The sequence below is a fragment of the Mauremys reevesii genome, linkage group 3 (genome assembly GCF_016161935.1).
Source record: "Mauremys reevesii isolate NIE-2019 linkage group 3, ASM1616193v1, whole genome shotgun sequence".
NCBI lineage: Eukaryota > Metazoa > Chordata > Testudines > Geoemydidae > Mauremys > Mauremys reevesii.
Genome location: NC_052625.1, coordinates 193,695 through 209,221, shown reverse-complemented (window position 1 = coordinate 209,221; position 15,527 = coordinate 193,695). Strand labels below are relative to the sequence as shown.

General features: G+C 47.2%; 1 protein-coding gene and 1 long non-coding RNA gene across 11 annotated transcripts in view; both read left to right on the top strand.

The window, feature by feature from the left end:
• The window catches only part of THUMPD2 (THUMP domain containing 2), a 45,633-nt gene extending 41,606 nt beyond the window's left edge, over positions 1 to 4,027 (top strand). For 4 of the 6 annotated variants that reach the window (XM_039530417.1, XM_039530416.1, XM_039530418.1 and 1 more), the window contains one exon: positions 2,291 to 4,026. In XM_039530417.1, coding sequence (XP_039386351.1) covers positions 2,291 to 2,627 — 337 coding nt within the window. In that variant the 3' untranslated portion in view covers positions 2,628 to 4,026. Of the gene's footprint in view, positions 1 to 2,290 lie in introns of all 6 variants that reach the window. The other 2 variants (XM_039530412.1, XM_039530414.1) reach the window with 1 other exon arrangement.
• Positions 4,028 to 8,191: 4,164 nt separating this feature from the next.
• LOC120402083 overlaps positions 8,192 to 15,527 on the top strand; it is a 35,887-nt gene continuing 28,551 nt past the window's right edge. For 4 of the 5 annotated variants that reach the window (XR_005596960.1, XR_005596959.1, XR_005596958.1 and 1 more), the window contains exons 1-5: positions 8,442 to 8,612; positions 12,784 to 12,825; positions 14,215 to 14,571; positions 14,740 to 14,890; positions 14,985 to 15,193. This is a non-coding gene — a long non-coding RNA (uncharacterized LOC120402083). Of the gene's footprint in view, positions 8,238 to 8,441; positions 8,613 to 12,783; positions 12,826 to 14,214; positions 14,572 to 14,739; positions 14,891 to 14,984; positions 15,194 to 15,527 lie in introns of those variants that run through there. The other variant, XR_005596962.1, reaches the window with a different exon arrangement.

Below are 15,527 nucleotides of genomic sequence, written 5' to 3'. Positions count from 1 at the left end.
TGTTAGCAACAGAACATGTGTTTGTAGAGAAAATGAAGGGGAAGGTAAACAAGACACAAAGTGAGAGAGACAGACTTTTCTTCCATTCCTGTTTTAAAATTTTCTCTGCAGCCTCTCACTTTCTCTTTTTTTCTGTAACAGGCTTTCAGGCTTTTGCTTTTCCTGGCTGTTCTACTGCCTCTCTCACTTTTTTTGTTTAACCCACTCCCCTTTATTTTCTCTAGAAACGCATGTTCTGTTACTAATATTTGTATGCATTTTTTTTTAAATAAAGGTATTACTTTCATATCTAAAAAGGCCTGTTATCATATTTGTCTTAATAGTAAACTAAGGAATAAAGTAAACTTCAATTAAAATGTGTAAGTTTGTTTTCAGAAGAAAACAGGCTTTCTTCTAACCTTGAAAATGGCTCTAAATGTAGAAAAAACAAAAACACAAGCGGTCCTAATGGTCCCCATAAAAATACATTTTCAAAATGAGCACCATGCCAGAAGTAATCATCTCCAAAAATGAGACTGGTGGGCAGGGCATAAACCAAAAAGTGGAGTGTAGAAACTTCTGTTTCTATGGTGAAGAAAGGGTAAAGAGGTCTTTACTAGTTAGTTGTATTTGTGATCCGTTGCCCTATTTATTGGTGGCTCTAATTTTGGGAAAGAGAAGGAATTTACTTTAAGTCCCACTACAGTTGGAAGAGTAACTAGACTATGGGATATAGTAGTAATACACTTTTAATGGCGGTTTGTTGTATTAGATCATGGGTTCTTCAAGTTTGCAATCAGAACAAGTTTCAGGGTGTTGTGACCTCCCTTATGTTATGGCACTGTGGGAGGGGTCCTGGTACAGAAAGGGTTGAGCCATTGTATTTGATTTTCCTTTTTGTCAGACCAGACAGGTATTGATGTAATCATCTGTTGGTTCTCTCCCTCTTACACTCACTCTCTCTCTCTCTCTCTCTCTCTCCTCTATTCTCTTGTTGGCCTTGCTTGGAGTTCTGTTCCATTCTGGTCTTGTTTTCTCTCTTGGTGGATCTTCTCGGGCAAAGATATTTCCTTGAATATGGGAACAAGGGGAAAAAAATTGCCAGAGAAGTTCCACCAACAGACTTAATGAGAGCCTTTTATTTGACCTGCTGACTGTGAGCAGTCTTCAGATGGGGGCAGTTCCGTTCTGGGGCTCAAGCATTCCAGTGGCTCTTGTAATGTTAGCTCCTAACAGGTAATTTATATAACTTGATTTTAAACTGTGTAATTTGATGGCACCTTTCCTCAGATTAAAAAGCTTTAGGAATCAATAGAACAAACTGAGGACAATAATTTAGATCTCACTAAGACCATGACTACACTTGACTACAATTCCAGTGGCATGAATCATACGTAGCTAGTGAAAAGCAGTCTGCATCCACACTCACTATGGTGTGGAGCTACACACAGCAGCAAAGGCTCCAGCAGAACCCCACTGCCAGAACCTTTCCTTGCAGCGAGGAAAGGCTCCAGTAGCTGGAAGCCTGCGGGACGCTACATTGCTAAAAATAGCAGAATGGACGTGGGAGGCACTGCTTGGGCATGTAGAGAGCCCATGTAGGGTGTATATCCTAGGGTTCAGTTATGCAGGTAACTACTCACCTAAACAGTGCTTCACCCTTTACTGTGTTGTTTATGCCTATACTAGCTGGGCATGCAGTGTCCGTACTCTGCACATCACTAAGTGTAGACAACCCTAAGGAAAAGGTCAGTTTAAAAACTCCCTTATCCTGTCATAGGAGATACTCCTTTTACATTGTAGTTTAGAGGCTCTGGAAAATCAGTCCAAAACCTCCAACTTCCATCAGTTAAGTCTGGAAAAGGTGTCTGAGGGAGATCATCCTTTCAGTTTGAGAAGAAATGTCAGCAGTACAGCTGGACCCACCTTTGTCTATAGTAAATGCTTTTCATTTCCCCAAGTCATAAATATTGCTGAGGCAAGAAGGGTCCAGCTTCATTTAGGGAAAAATTCAGAGTGGAGCTACAACAGTTTGCAAAAGGTTTTACTGATTATGATGAAACAAGAAACCTAAGCATGTACTTAAGTGTTTCACTGAATTAGGGCCATAGCATCTAAAATCCCCGTGTCTCTGTGATCCTTGAAGGGTGACAGATACTGACTTATTCTTTGCAAAAAATTGACATAGCTCTGATTTTGATTGAGGGTGCCTAGATACTACAGTAATAGAGGCATGAGGAGTCCATAGACAGAATGCATAGTCTAGTAAGCATGCACAACTAACCATGTTTTGTTTTTTTTAAACTGTCAGAGTGCTTCATGTTGGAGGGACAGTTGTATTACTTGTGAGTCAAGATCTCCACAAGCACATGGGTGGCTGTATTAGCAATTGTGTTGAAAACGACACCTCTTTGAACGCCACCAGTGACAACAAGAATGGAGCTGCTGTGGTGAAAGACTTGAATCCCAAAGAGGAAAATGGGAGTCCAAGAAATATTTCCTCTTCAATTAAAGGTGTAAAGGAACACTTCAATAACGTTACATGCTTTGGGTCTTTGGCAGCAGTAGAATCCTATGGAGTTAGCCTTGGAAAAACAGATGCTTTCATATACAAATATAGGAAGATGCCTGCTGCTGGAATGCAGTAGAATTCTGAAAGTGAACATGGATCTTATTTGAAAGTATATTGCACTGAAACAACTGAACCATGTTGGTCCTAATTTGGGGCCATATTGTGCCACTGGTAAGCAAATTTATTTGGACAATTTTACAGCATTCCTTTTTCCCCTATCTTCTTTGCTAAAGAATTCAGTAGTCAGAAGATGGCGGAGACAGTCCTCCAGCAATGTTAAGTTGGCCACAATAAAATGAGGCCAAATCCTGAGATCCTTACTCAAGCAAAGCATCTGTTTCGGTAATGAGTAAAAATGGAGCAAGGGTCTCATGGTTTGGGCTGCACTCTTCTAGGAGTGATTTGTATAGGATTTAACTTGCTGCCACTGTGGTGGGACTGTTTGGTAAATTGCTTTCCTAAACATTTACCTAGTTAGAATAGGAAACACATGCACTGTGTCAGATCTATTGATTGTATATTGATTAGTAATATAATTTAGTTTCCCCAAATAGCACTGAAATTTGATAGGTTCTTGTACCAAGATCAGGCAAAGTATACTGGGCCGGATGGACCTTTGATCTGACCCAGTATGGCCATTCTTATGTTCTTACCTAAAGGCCTTGCTGTTCAGTTGGGAGCCTGAAGATGCATGGTTGCAACACTCACACTTAGGAAATCTCACTGTATTTATAATACTTTTATTAATACAGTTAGCAAAGTCACGAACACTCTAAACCCTGTGAGGCAGGTAGAGAGAATACAGAATGTGCTGAGCATCCAGATACTTTCATCATCCCATGCAAAACAACCTGCAGTGTTAGTTATCTTCCCCCTCACCATAACCATCGGTCATCATCTTGGCATCTCTCAAGGCACACAGGGTGAGATACAACTTTTATAATGTGTTACACTTATGCCACCATATGAAATGCAATACTCAAGGTTTCAGGCCCTTTTTGTTGTTTGTAGTTCCTCACCGTAATGTTGGGATGCCCTTCTCCAATAGATTATTAATCCTTTTACCTTGATTTTATTATCATATAATTGAGACAGTTACCATGGCATTTTTGTTGTCAGACAGCTTCTGATGTCCCTAACTTAAAATATCTCAAGATGCTATGAACTAGTATCCCATGGTTACTTGTCAACAGTTCAGTTATTACAGCATTTTATTGTTTAAAATCATATTATCTAGGGTTACTTTTGGTTAACTACTTATGCTTAAGCCTTTTTGGACCTTGTGCCTTAATTTAGCTAAACTATATATTGTCTTACAGGCCTTGTAGGCTCATTACATTATTGCCTTAATTTATACCTAAGCCTCATCTAGTAAATACCTATACCTGTAGGCTACAGCACTAAGGGGAATTAGAAGCCTTTACTGAAGTGTCTCTAATGAATTGTTTTTTTTGTAGCAATTACTTTAATAAAAATGTGATGTAAAACTACTAAAACCCATTTATATTTTACTTTAGGTGTATACAACCTTTTAATGTTAGAATAAATCTAACTATCTAGTATTCGGTTGGTATGAGATCAGTCCAGTGCTACTCATGTTCTTTTGAGCAGCTATTGCAGTTTTTTAAATTGACATTAAACAGCTCAGGGTTTAATTTATTGCTCACCAATCTGGAGGGCTGAGGGTTGATGTTCACTGCTCAGCCAGTAGGGGTTATGGGTCAGGGCTGAGTGCTCACCAGTTAAGGATTAGTATTTTTTTTTCCACTGAACAGTGTTGGGGGTTAAGAGTCAGCGATAAGCACTCATCATTTGGTAGCTAATGGTAAATGCTCAATGTTCAGGGGTTAGGGGTTATTGCTCATGGCTGAGTGGGTGACAGCTCATGGTGAAGGTTTAGCTATAACCTCCAGCATTCCTGGCAGGGCTTGAGAGATCCCTACTCCTAAAACAGACAAGGAGTTGTGTCAGGAAATAAAAAATGGCCAATCTGTGTCCAACACACCAGTTCCCACATGCCACCCCCAAAGGCTCAGTGCCATGGGTCTCACATTTACCAGACATTGAGAACAAGAGAACACAGTGGGGATAGGAGTTGAAGCCACACAGCCTGGGTCATGAAGGAGAAAGGACACAGTGACCCCAGACTGTCAAATATCACAGGGTAGATATCCAAAACAACAGGATTCCTACCCACTCCTGCTACAGGAGCCAAATCTGCATGTCAGCCCTCAGGGCATTACACCTCTGCAGCAGCATCTGGACCCTTACACAAAGAAATCCTATCTCCTGTTCTCATCCTCCTAGGCTGTGGCCTACTAGCAGGAGCCAAAGAAATCGCCCTATCAGTCATAGTAATACTAGTGGAGGAAGACCTTAAAGAGGAAGCCTGGGGTCATGGGTGGGCAGCTAACCCAAAGAGAGCACTGCTGCTGCCCTCTCAGCACGGATCCCTACGTGGAAGCCACACTTCAGAAGGAAGGGGGCAGCTTTGCTGAGCAAAGCCACCCCCACCTGCCTCTCCACCCTGTCAGTTTCCCACCAGTGAGCTGGTACAGGCCTTACCCTCCCCCACACCAGGGTGGGCAAGCATGTAAGTAGCCCTAGACCCTCAATACTTCACTGGGAGTCACCTTCAGACATCTTTCCCTGCCTCTGGTAGATGCCCATGTAGGGCACAAGTGCATTGAGAAGGTACCTAAGGGTCCCAGACTGGCTACGTAGAACGGAGAAGGTGGTGCAGCTACTGGCCAGTATGTCTCTGCTGCCACCTGCTTCATGCCCAACTCACACCATCTTAGTAGCTGGGAGAAACAGACATGCATGCTAAGTGGACAGACTTACACAGGGTCATGCCTGGCTCCAGGGCCAGAGTCTCTCTCCCAGCAGGGAGTGCTAGTACCCAGCAGCCTTTCCACTGAGTCATGAAAGGCAAGTATGACCAGTGTGCACCTCCAGCCTGACTGAGTACCCAACTGTGCCATGGTCACAGGTGGGATGCTGGGAAGCAGGCACATGTGCCTGTCTACCAGAGGTGCCAGGTCTCTACTACCTCCCTCTGCAAGGGCCTGCATACTGGGACCTGCTCCCTGTAAATGGCCTCTTGCTGCTCTTGTTGAGGGCTCTGGCCACCAATCACTTAATACATAACTTCAGGGAAGCAGGCAGCTCCTGTCAGCTCTAGAGAAGAGGCAGCAGCAAGTCACTTCCCTCCATCCTAGTAAATCTGTACCCAACATGACCCATCTATGCACAGAGAACCATTGACACCAGGTATACATCCCCACAGGTTTGTACTTCTGCCCATGTCCTGTGAAGGGAAACAGTAGGACAGGCAAGGAGAGTGTGTTGGCCAATGCATTCTAGAAGAGACAGAGGAAGAAGGGAAATAAACACATGTGGACACTTCCCAGGATCCAGCCCTCCAGCAGGGAAGACATTACTACCTATCCTGTGGCACAACAGCCCTTACCCTAGGGAAGTTATCAGCTAATCAGGGCCTTTTCTTAGAAATCGGGACTGTAACAGGATTAGCTGCCCCCTTGTGGCCTGGCATGGGTCTGCAGAGCCCAGCCTCAGTTTCTCTTTCTGCTCCAGGCCCTTTAACATGTTCACACAAGTAAGATAATCAAAGCATTCCCTGTCTGGGGTCCATTTTAATAAAACCTGCCCAGAGTCTTCATCTCAGTTCCAAGCTGAGAACAGCCCCTCATCCCTGAGTGTCTGCTTTTTTCAAACACTTGAGTCAAGGGTCCCCAGCTCTCACTCCCAGAGTTGGGTTCAGTTTACCCTCTCTCCTTATACCTGGAGCTTGCCTTCCCTGAGATGGGGGTCATTCCTTTTTTCCCTACAGGAGCCATTCTTGCTTCTTGCAGCACACAGCTGTAGCTACTGCTTCATCCCAGTTACAGCTTCTCAGGCATCTGGCCTGCCTGGCCCTTCTAGCCCCACTTAACTGAAGTTAGGCTCCTTACCCTAGGAACTACCCCAAGAACCTGTCCCTCATCCCCCGAGCTCTGGCCTGAGTTGATCACACAACCACCTCCTTATTCATCCTCCCCACCTGGGGAGAAAAGCTAAACTTGTTTCATGTAAAGCATATTTTTTCTAGCTATGGACCTCATCCTACTTGTGGTAACAGCGCTTGTATAGTAACAGTAGTATAAAAGTAATGCTGTTGGACAAACAGTAAATGTAGCGCAGACAAGACCGGCTTCAGCCATCTTCCTGGGTAAGTGTTTAACCTTGTCTTAGCAAAAAATACTTTATACAGTTACACAATTTTTAGGCAAGCTAATTCAAAGAATATTTAAATTAAAAGCCACAGATTGGCTGCACATTAGAGTAATTACTGTTTGAAATGTATAAACATGAGAGCGCTTTGATTATTGCTTGAAATAAGTTCAATATGAAAGGTATTTTATAAGCAGTTTATTAATAATGTGGTGCTTCCCTGGAAGTTATTGGGGGAATGAATAATTACTAATAAAACCCAGTGTCTACACTTTAATTTCAAGTGTTACTTTCCACATTATTATCCTGATTCATAAGGATTTTTGGTTGCTTGTTTACATATTTGCTATGAAATAAATTATTTTTATATCCTTACATAGTAGTTGTAAGCCTTGCCAGCAGGATAAGGCTACTGAACTAGAAAGATAAACAGGATGAGGCAGTGAAGTAGTTGTCTACTTCATAAAGCCCCCATTGCACACACCAGGTACTAAAAAAAGTCTATGGGAAAAAAATCCTGTGCTTGTTTCCCCATTTGGAATATGGGGATGACAACATACTCCTTCCTTTGAAGTGGTGAAGAGCCCTGCCTAGGAGCTACTCAAGCTATTCTGATAACACACTACCACAGTCCTCACACACATGCCCTGGAAGGCTACTTGTCATGATGCAGTTACAAGTATCAAATTAATATTTACAGGAAAATTTGTTTGTAGTGTAGACTTTCTGTTTGGTGATTCTAAAAGGCTCTGATCTATAAAGATATAAATCTGTCCTTTATTCTACTGGACCAGTAACGGGTGTGGCCCTGCTCATGCAACCCCTGTAGATGTGTGAAGTGCTATACCTACACATGCAATTGCTGGGTGTTTCCGGGACCAGGACTGTTCCTAGGACTTGGGGAAAACATGCAGAGAACAGCCTTAAAGCCAGATACGTGGTATTATTACCAGGGGACTGCTGGGGCGACACTCCGGGGAGTGACTCTGTGCCACGGGCTGGAACCTCCAAAACCTCAAATAACCTGAAACCACCGCTGAAAAGAACCAGGCGGGTATAAGGTGCGGCAAGGTGGGGACTACACCTCCTGCGATGCGATGGGGGAAAGGAGACAGCATCTTCCATGATTGATTGCACCTCGATGCTCTAACTGCCATGAGGTATCGGGCCCTGCGAGGCGCCGCACATTCATCTGTTCTTCTCGCGTATCCTTCACGGTGCAGTAAGAAGCATCAGGGCGGGCGCCGCCTGCTCCTCCGACCTTGGCTAATGGCGGCACCCCAGCAAGTCGCAGCCTCTCGGGGAGCCCGCCAACTCCCTGCCTACTGGCCGGATGTGAAACTGACCTGGTACGGTCTCTAACAGGGCCCCACTGGGAATGTGACCGGAAGTTGCCCGGCGCGCTCTTAATGGCGTTCCGCTGGGGACAGCGACTGGAAGTTTATTTGCCTCGGTAAGTGCTCAACTTGCCCTGGTTCTCCGACTGGGGGAGCTGCTGCGGACTCGGGGTAGAAGCGGGCGGAGATGGATGGGATTAAGAACGGGGGCGCCTGGCGAGGACTGGCGGGGGGCGGGGTCCGGGAGCGTTGGGGGCCTGGGCTTTCCTGCAGCAAGCTGGAGCCACAACTCCCGTGGTGCACTGGGCAGAGCAGGGACACCACAGATATCTCCCGCGGGGCCGCAACGGCTGATGGGAGATGGAGGCAGCGGACATTACACTACATCTCCCACAATGCAGTGCGCAGCGGGGGGAAGTGGCGGTTCTGAGCGGAACCGTGAAACAGCCGTCGGTGCCCGAGAGCTACGCCACCTGCAGAGAGACAGCCAGGTATAGCCTGCACACCCAGCAGAGAGATGCACGCTGTAGCGTGTATAAGTGTATAGTGTGCACCATGTACACACGCACAGTAGAACAATTTGCAAGTGTGTATAGTGTGCATCACACACACGAGAGATGCACACGTGTGTAGCATGCAACGCACACGTGTGTAGCATGCAACACACACAGTACAGAGATATGCATGCTTGTATAGCATGGACCACACATACTCTCTGAGGAATATAGCCATTGTGGGATGTGATGGCTATGGATAGCGAGATTGTTGGCTCAGACTGTGTAAACAACTGTGGTGGCAGGTTTTGAAGATAAATGTTTACATCTACATTCCATAGGGACCCAGTGCACAAAAGGCCATGTGTTTATACTGTTAGGATGGCAGACTGTTGCATTCTGAACCAACTAGAGCTTTTTTCATAGTTAATTTTTACAGCCCAAGGCCTGGTTTGTTGTATTCATCAAGCCTGGAGGTTATGCTGCAAATCAGAGTGTTGTGAAAGGAATAGAGTACCTCCCAAGGCTGTGGGTTAGCTGTTGTGCAGCAGTATTTCTGAAGACTCATGGCTTCTTGTTTTACAAGTAGTGGAAGAGCATTTGCAAAGTCTGGCTACCATTGAAGTTTATGTTTATGCTGAACTGCATAGATCCTAATGAAGTGTCTGCTTTGATTTACTGACAAAAAAACTTCATTAACGCAGAGTTACGGTTGCCTGGAGGTAGCTTGTGCCTTTCCAGAATGTCAAGCCCAGCAAAACTCAAACCTCTGAAAATCAGGAAATACAGAATTAATACACATGCCAGGGCAATCTTATCTCTTCCTCCCTTGAGCTGGCAATAGCTGTTGGGAATTATCTGCATTCTCGCCAGCTGCATTCACAGTATTAGGTGTAGCTGTACTGAATGGTGTAGGTATTAGATGAAGCAGCTTGGTAGAGATTTCATTGTGCTGTGAGGACGTATAGGGATTAGTTTGAATGTGAGATCTGGGTCTGAGGCACCTGCCTTCACCCACACACATTTAATAAAAGGAAAGAAGTGTACATGTATGTTGAAGGATCCATTATGCATAATATCAGCAGAGAGTTGCGTAGGTTGAGTCAGTAGCAGGGCTCATGGGTGTTCTTACCGTGAGGGTTGACAGCATTATATGTGTTTAATGATGAGTAAGTGAACGTATCATTTTAGATGGAATCCTGTGAGTAACGGTGAAAGGGATGTAAAATGTAACAAGTGTGGGGTTGCTTTTGGGGAGTAGGCTCAGTGTCTGCGTTTAGAACATGGCTAGGGTTAGGTTTAGGGTTAGATTGGGTTAGGGGGTTAAGGTGGGGGTGAGGGTAGGGTTGTTAGGGTTGGGATTAAGGGTTAGGGTTGGGATTAAGGGTCAGGGTTCTGACTACAGTCCCCTCTGGGAATGAGGGGTATGTCCTGAATAGTGTCCTCTCCAGAAAGAAGGGGTGACGCATTCATAGTAGTCCTCCTGAGAACAAGAGGTGTTTTCTGCATACTGTCCCTTCTGGGAACATGAAATGTGTTATGAATACCCTGCTCTCTGGAACCAAGGGGTGTCCCTTGAATACTGTCCCCCGCAGAAACAAGAGTTCTGTCACCAATAGGACGTCTTCTGGGAACAAGGGGTGTGCGCTGAATACTGTCCCCGCTGGAAACAAGGGGTGTGTTCTGAATACCGTTCCCTCTGGAAACAAGAGTTGTGTTATCAGTAGTACTGCCCCTGGGAACAAGGGGTGCGTGCTGAATAGTGTCCCTTCTGCGACCATGAGATGGGTTATGAATGCCCTCCGGAAACAAGGGGTGTGTCATGAATACTGTCTCCTCTGGAAACAAGGGGTGTCCCCTGAATATTGGAAACAAGAGTTGTGTAATGAATACTGTCTCCCCAAGAAACAAGAGGTGTTTATCAATAGTTCTCCTCCAGGGAACAAGGGGTGTGTCCTGAATATTGTCCACTCTGGAAACAGCAGGAGTGTCCTGAATACTGTCCCCCCCAGAAACAAGATGTGCATTATCAATAGCACTCCTCCCGGGAACAAGGGGTGTGTCCTGAATAGTGTTCCCTTTGGAAACGAGCTGTGTCTTGAATATTGTCCATTCCAGAAACAAGAGGTGTGTAATGAATACTGACCCTACATAAACAAGAGGTGTGTCATCAATAGTAGTCCTCATGGGAACATGAGGTGTGTCCTAAATACTGTCCTGTTGAGAAACAAGGGTGTTTCTCGCTCTTATGGCTTGTAGAAAGTAATATTAAAAGCTCCCTGGTGCCATCTGTTCCAGTGCCCCTACTCTTGCCCCCTCCCCACATTTGGAGCAGCCCCTGGCCAAGCTGGTTCTGGGAATCTCTTGTCTGCTGTGCAGAGGGCAGGGGCTGATGTTGGGGTATCACAATTCCACTGCCTTTGTACCTGGTCTCTGCTGAGCGGGGGTGGGGGGTGACATGCGTCTGTGATGTTGCCTCTGGGTCATGAGTGGGAGATGCTGAGTGCTGCTGATGGACTGAACAAGAGGTTTTTAAGGTCAGGCTTGACAAAGCCCTGGCTGGGATGATTTAGTTGGGTTTGGTCCTGCTTTGAGCAGGGGGTTGGACTAGATGACCTCCTGAGGTCCCTTCCAACCCTGAGATTCTATGATTCTATGCTGCAGAGCCCGGCCTGACCCAGTGCTCTGGTGCGTGGCTGTAGTGCTGCCAGGCACTGGTGCTCCAGGCAGCATGGTAAGGGGGCAGGGAGGAGGGGGGTTGGCTAGAGGGCAGGGGAGTTCGGGGTGGTGGGCAGGGGTGTGGTTAGGGGTTGGGGCGGTCAGAGGATGGGGAACGGGTTTGAATGGGGGCAAGGGTCTGGTGGGGCAGTCAGGAAGGGGGTGGTGGTCAGGGAACAGGGAGGGGTGGATGGGGGCAGGGGTCCTGGGGGGCCATCAGGAAACAGGAGGAGTTGGATGGGACAGGAGTCCCAGGGGTGGGCTGTCAAGGGGCAAGAAGTGTGTGTGCAGGGGTGGCCAGTGCGCTCTGGCTGCCCATCAGTGCATAATTTGTGCCAGGGCTGAGCTCTGTGACTTGTGTCTATGTAAACTAAGCACTTGGAGGAGGCAGAGGGGTGTGCAGGGGATGGGGGGAGGTAGCCCAGGGGCAAAGTACAAGTTTGCACAGGTTGCCATTTTCCCTAAAGTTGTTCATGGGGATGGTGCAGTGCTCTGGCCTGTGTCAGCTGCCTGGGCAGCTTGACAGGAAGTGACACTGCCCTCCATCTTGAGCGTGAGGCTGTAGGTATGCCCTCGAGCACCAGCCAAGTAATCTTTCCATTATCCCCGTCTCACAGTACAAGCAAACCCCTCCAGCACTGTTGAGACACCTGTTTCAGCAGCCCCCAACTGCACCTACTGTGGAGTCCACTCTTCCCTCTAGATAGCATTTTCTTTTTAGGAACCTAAAATATGGTAACTATAGTGTTACCTGGTGAAAGAGTTTGTCTTCTATAAATTTGTATTTTAAGAAGGAAGGCTGATTAATACATCAAGACGAACAGTCCTTGCTGCTGCTAAGCTAAGCATGATCTAAAGGGTTTCTGTGTCGCCTGAGTCTGTATTTATAGCTGCCTTTGGCTTCTAAGGCATGCTGGGAAATGGAGGGGGTGGAGCTTAGGCAGTATATAAGCTGGAGTCTTGTCCCAGGAAGTCACTGGGCTTTGTGTTGGTTGACAGAGATGTGCAGAGGTGCTTGTATGGGTGTTTATAGTCATGGTGTGTATTGATATGGGGGTAACAGTGACATGTATTTGTGGTTAGTGTACTGTTTTTCTGTCCTTAGTTCTGTGTAATGTGCTTTTTTTTTCCATTTCAGGTTGTTCATAGTGTGTTTGATTTGTGTGTTATCATTTGTATTTTCTTTGGGAGGGAAGACATTGGGGGATCGTTTCTGATATAGGTTCTGTTAAACACACATATCTAGTCATGATAGCATGGCCAAGGTGTTGGACTGTTGTAGAAGCATAGCAGTTTTCTGTCTGGGTTAGGTGGGGACTGGTCTGAGGAGATTGTAATATATAGTAGGAGTTTTTTCTCTTAACCTGTATTTTCTCCTACTCAGTTGTCTGGAGACCTGTGAGTAGAGTTTTAAACCATGTTTGCAGTCAAGCTTTCTTTATATTTACAGATGTTTCCAGATCCAGTATCGAGTCGTATTGTGACGTGAAGGGTAGTGAATATTTTTCTATTTGTCCATCATGTTGGTGCTGTATGTTTGTGAGTGATTTCACCGTATGGGAGTGAAGGCCTGTCTACTGAGGTGAAGGGAATGTTGAGAGGGGGAGCTCCTGTACAATTTCCAAAGATAAGTATATGCCAAAGGGTTTGCTGGTCAGAAGCGTTTGTAATGTTGAGCCTCTTTCTTTACTTACCTGGACCACGGTCAGGGTTTAGCAGTTAGGGTTAGGGGTAGGGGTGAGGGTGAGGGTTTAGGGGTTAAGGTGAGGGGTGGGGGTGGAGGTCCGGGTTCGGGGTGGGGGTGAGGGTTTGGGGCGGGGGAGGGTTAGGGTGAGGTTTGGGGTGGGGTGTTAGGGTGAGGGGTTTGGGGTTTAGGGTGAGGGTCTAGGGTTAGTATCAGGGTTGGGTCAAGGGGTCAGGGGGAGGGTCAGGGTTAGGGTTGGGGGCTGGGGTTAGGGGTTGGGGTGAGGGTTTGGGTCGGGTTGGGAGTGGGGAGAGGGGGAGGGTCGGGGTTAGGTGTAGGGTTAGGGGTTAGGGAGAGGGTGAGGGCGGGGTTAGGGTAGGGTGGGGTGGGGTCAGGGTTAGGGGTGGGGGTTGGGTTGTGGGGTAGGGTCAGGGTTTTAGGGTTAGGGGTTAGGGTGAGGGTGGGGGTTCGGGTTAAGTGAGGGGGAGGGGAGGCTTAGGGTTAGAGGTAGCGTTAGGGGTTAGGGGTCAGAGGTTAGGGTAGGGGACGGGGTCGAAGTCGGGGAGGGTTAGGGTCAGGGTCTAGGGTTAGGGTTTAGGCTTAGGATCAGGGTAGGGTTGGGTTTGGGGTTGGGTTAGGGTTACGGTTAGGGTTTAGGGTGATGGTTAGGGTCGGGGGAGGGGTAGGGTGAGGGTAGGGTTGGGGTGAGGGTAGGGTTTGGGTTTAGGGTGAGGGGGAGGGTAGGGGTTAGGGGTGAGGGTTTAGGGTTAGGATTTAGGGGTTGGGGTTAGGGTTTAGGGGTAGTGTTAGGGTGAGGGGTAGGGTTGGGTTTAGGGTTAGGGGTCAGGGATAGGGTTGGGTTAGGGGCAGGGGTCGGGTGAGGGTTTAGGGTCGGGGTTGGGGTAGGGGTGAGGGTTTAGGGGTTGGGGTCAGGGTTAAGGGTGAGGGGTAGGGTTTTAGGGTGAGGGGTAGGGTTTAGGGTGGGGGTGAGGGGTGGGGTTGGGGTCAGGGGGTCTGGGGTCGGGGTGGGGGTTGGGTTAGGGTCAGGGTCTAGGGTGAGGATTTAGGGTCAGGGGTTAGGGGTAGGTTTAGGGTCAGGGTCCGGGTTAGGTTTTGGTTAATGACGTGAACAATACCCGCCCAGAACCAAGTCTGCCTAGCTAATAACCAGTTCTTACTAGTTTCTTTCTTCTTTAGTACCAAGGGAAAATAAGTCACGTGCCAGAATCTACTGCCCTCATGTGATGGAAAGTGAAGGAGAGCGATGACACTGCAAGTATTGTCGATGCCACGCAAAAGCCGTCCAACTGGGAGCGGAACAGCTGCCACTCTCAATGAGAAGTGTCTGTTTTGGTGATTGCTCTGCTCATGGCCCTCCCTGCTCCTGGTAGGGACGCCACATTAGCTGGGGCTGGGTTTGTAAGAAAATGTTCTTGACTAGCTGTAGTTACGAAGGGCACAAGGTCCCCATTTTCAGAGGCTGCTCAATTCTCTGGCCAGGAGCGGCGAGTTCTCTTCAGTAGAAGGTTGGATCCAGGAGGATGACTGCAGGTGGTGAGTTGCTTGCCTTCCTCCTGTGTTTGTCTCTCTCTCTCTCTCTCTGTTTGTCCTCTAGTATGTTGGCCAACACACACCCTCTCTCTGTCTGTCTGTCTGTCTGTCTCTCTCTCTCTCTCTCTCTCTCTCTGTCCTTACCTTTCCTTGCGCCATCTCCCTTCATAGGACACAGGCAGGGTGCTAGGTGTGCATCCTCACAGGCTAGGTCTTGGGAGCCATGGAAAAGGAAGAGCAGAGAAAAATCATGAGGGGCAGTGGGCGCTGAAGTGGAGCGGTGACTCTGATTACTCATCCGTGTTCATCGAGTCGGGCTCAGGTAGATGAGAAGGGAGAGGAAGGCAGGGATGAGGGCAAGATTTCATGCATGAATAGAACTTTTTGTACTGATGGCTCATGCGTGGGTTTTGCAGGTGCACTTCCAGAGGAAGTGTCCAGGAGCCCCAGCCCGAGGAGAAGCTGGCAGAAGTGGATCTGATCAGCCTGAACATCCTTCTAAGCAGACATGAGCAGTCCTCAGCTTTCTGCCTCGCACATAACACTTCATGACTTTTAGCAGCACGGCTGAAGCTTAAGATAAATGCATGGTAGAGGCTGAGTACAGGCGGCTGCTTCACTTTAGGTGGGTTTGGTTTCTTATAAAAGTTTTCCTCCTTGTTCTGGGTGTGGGAGGAGAATTTCCCTATTTTGGGAGTAGTTGTGGGGTTACATCCAGGGGAAGAGACAATAGTCTCTTCTGCATAGTGACTCTGTTGGGTGCAGGTGCAACAGGCTGCTCAACATACAAACATTAGAAGGGCAGTACTTGGTCAGATCAAGGATCCATCTAGCCCAGTGTCCTGTCTTCTGACAGTGGCTAATGCCAGGTGCTTCAGAGGGAAGGAATGGAACAGGGAATCGAGACGTGATCCATCCTGTGTCGCCCATTCCCAGCTTCTGGCAAACAGAGGATAATG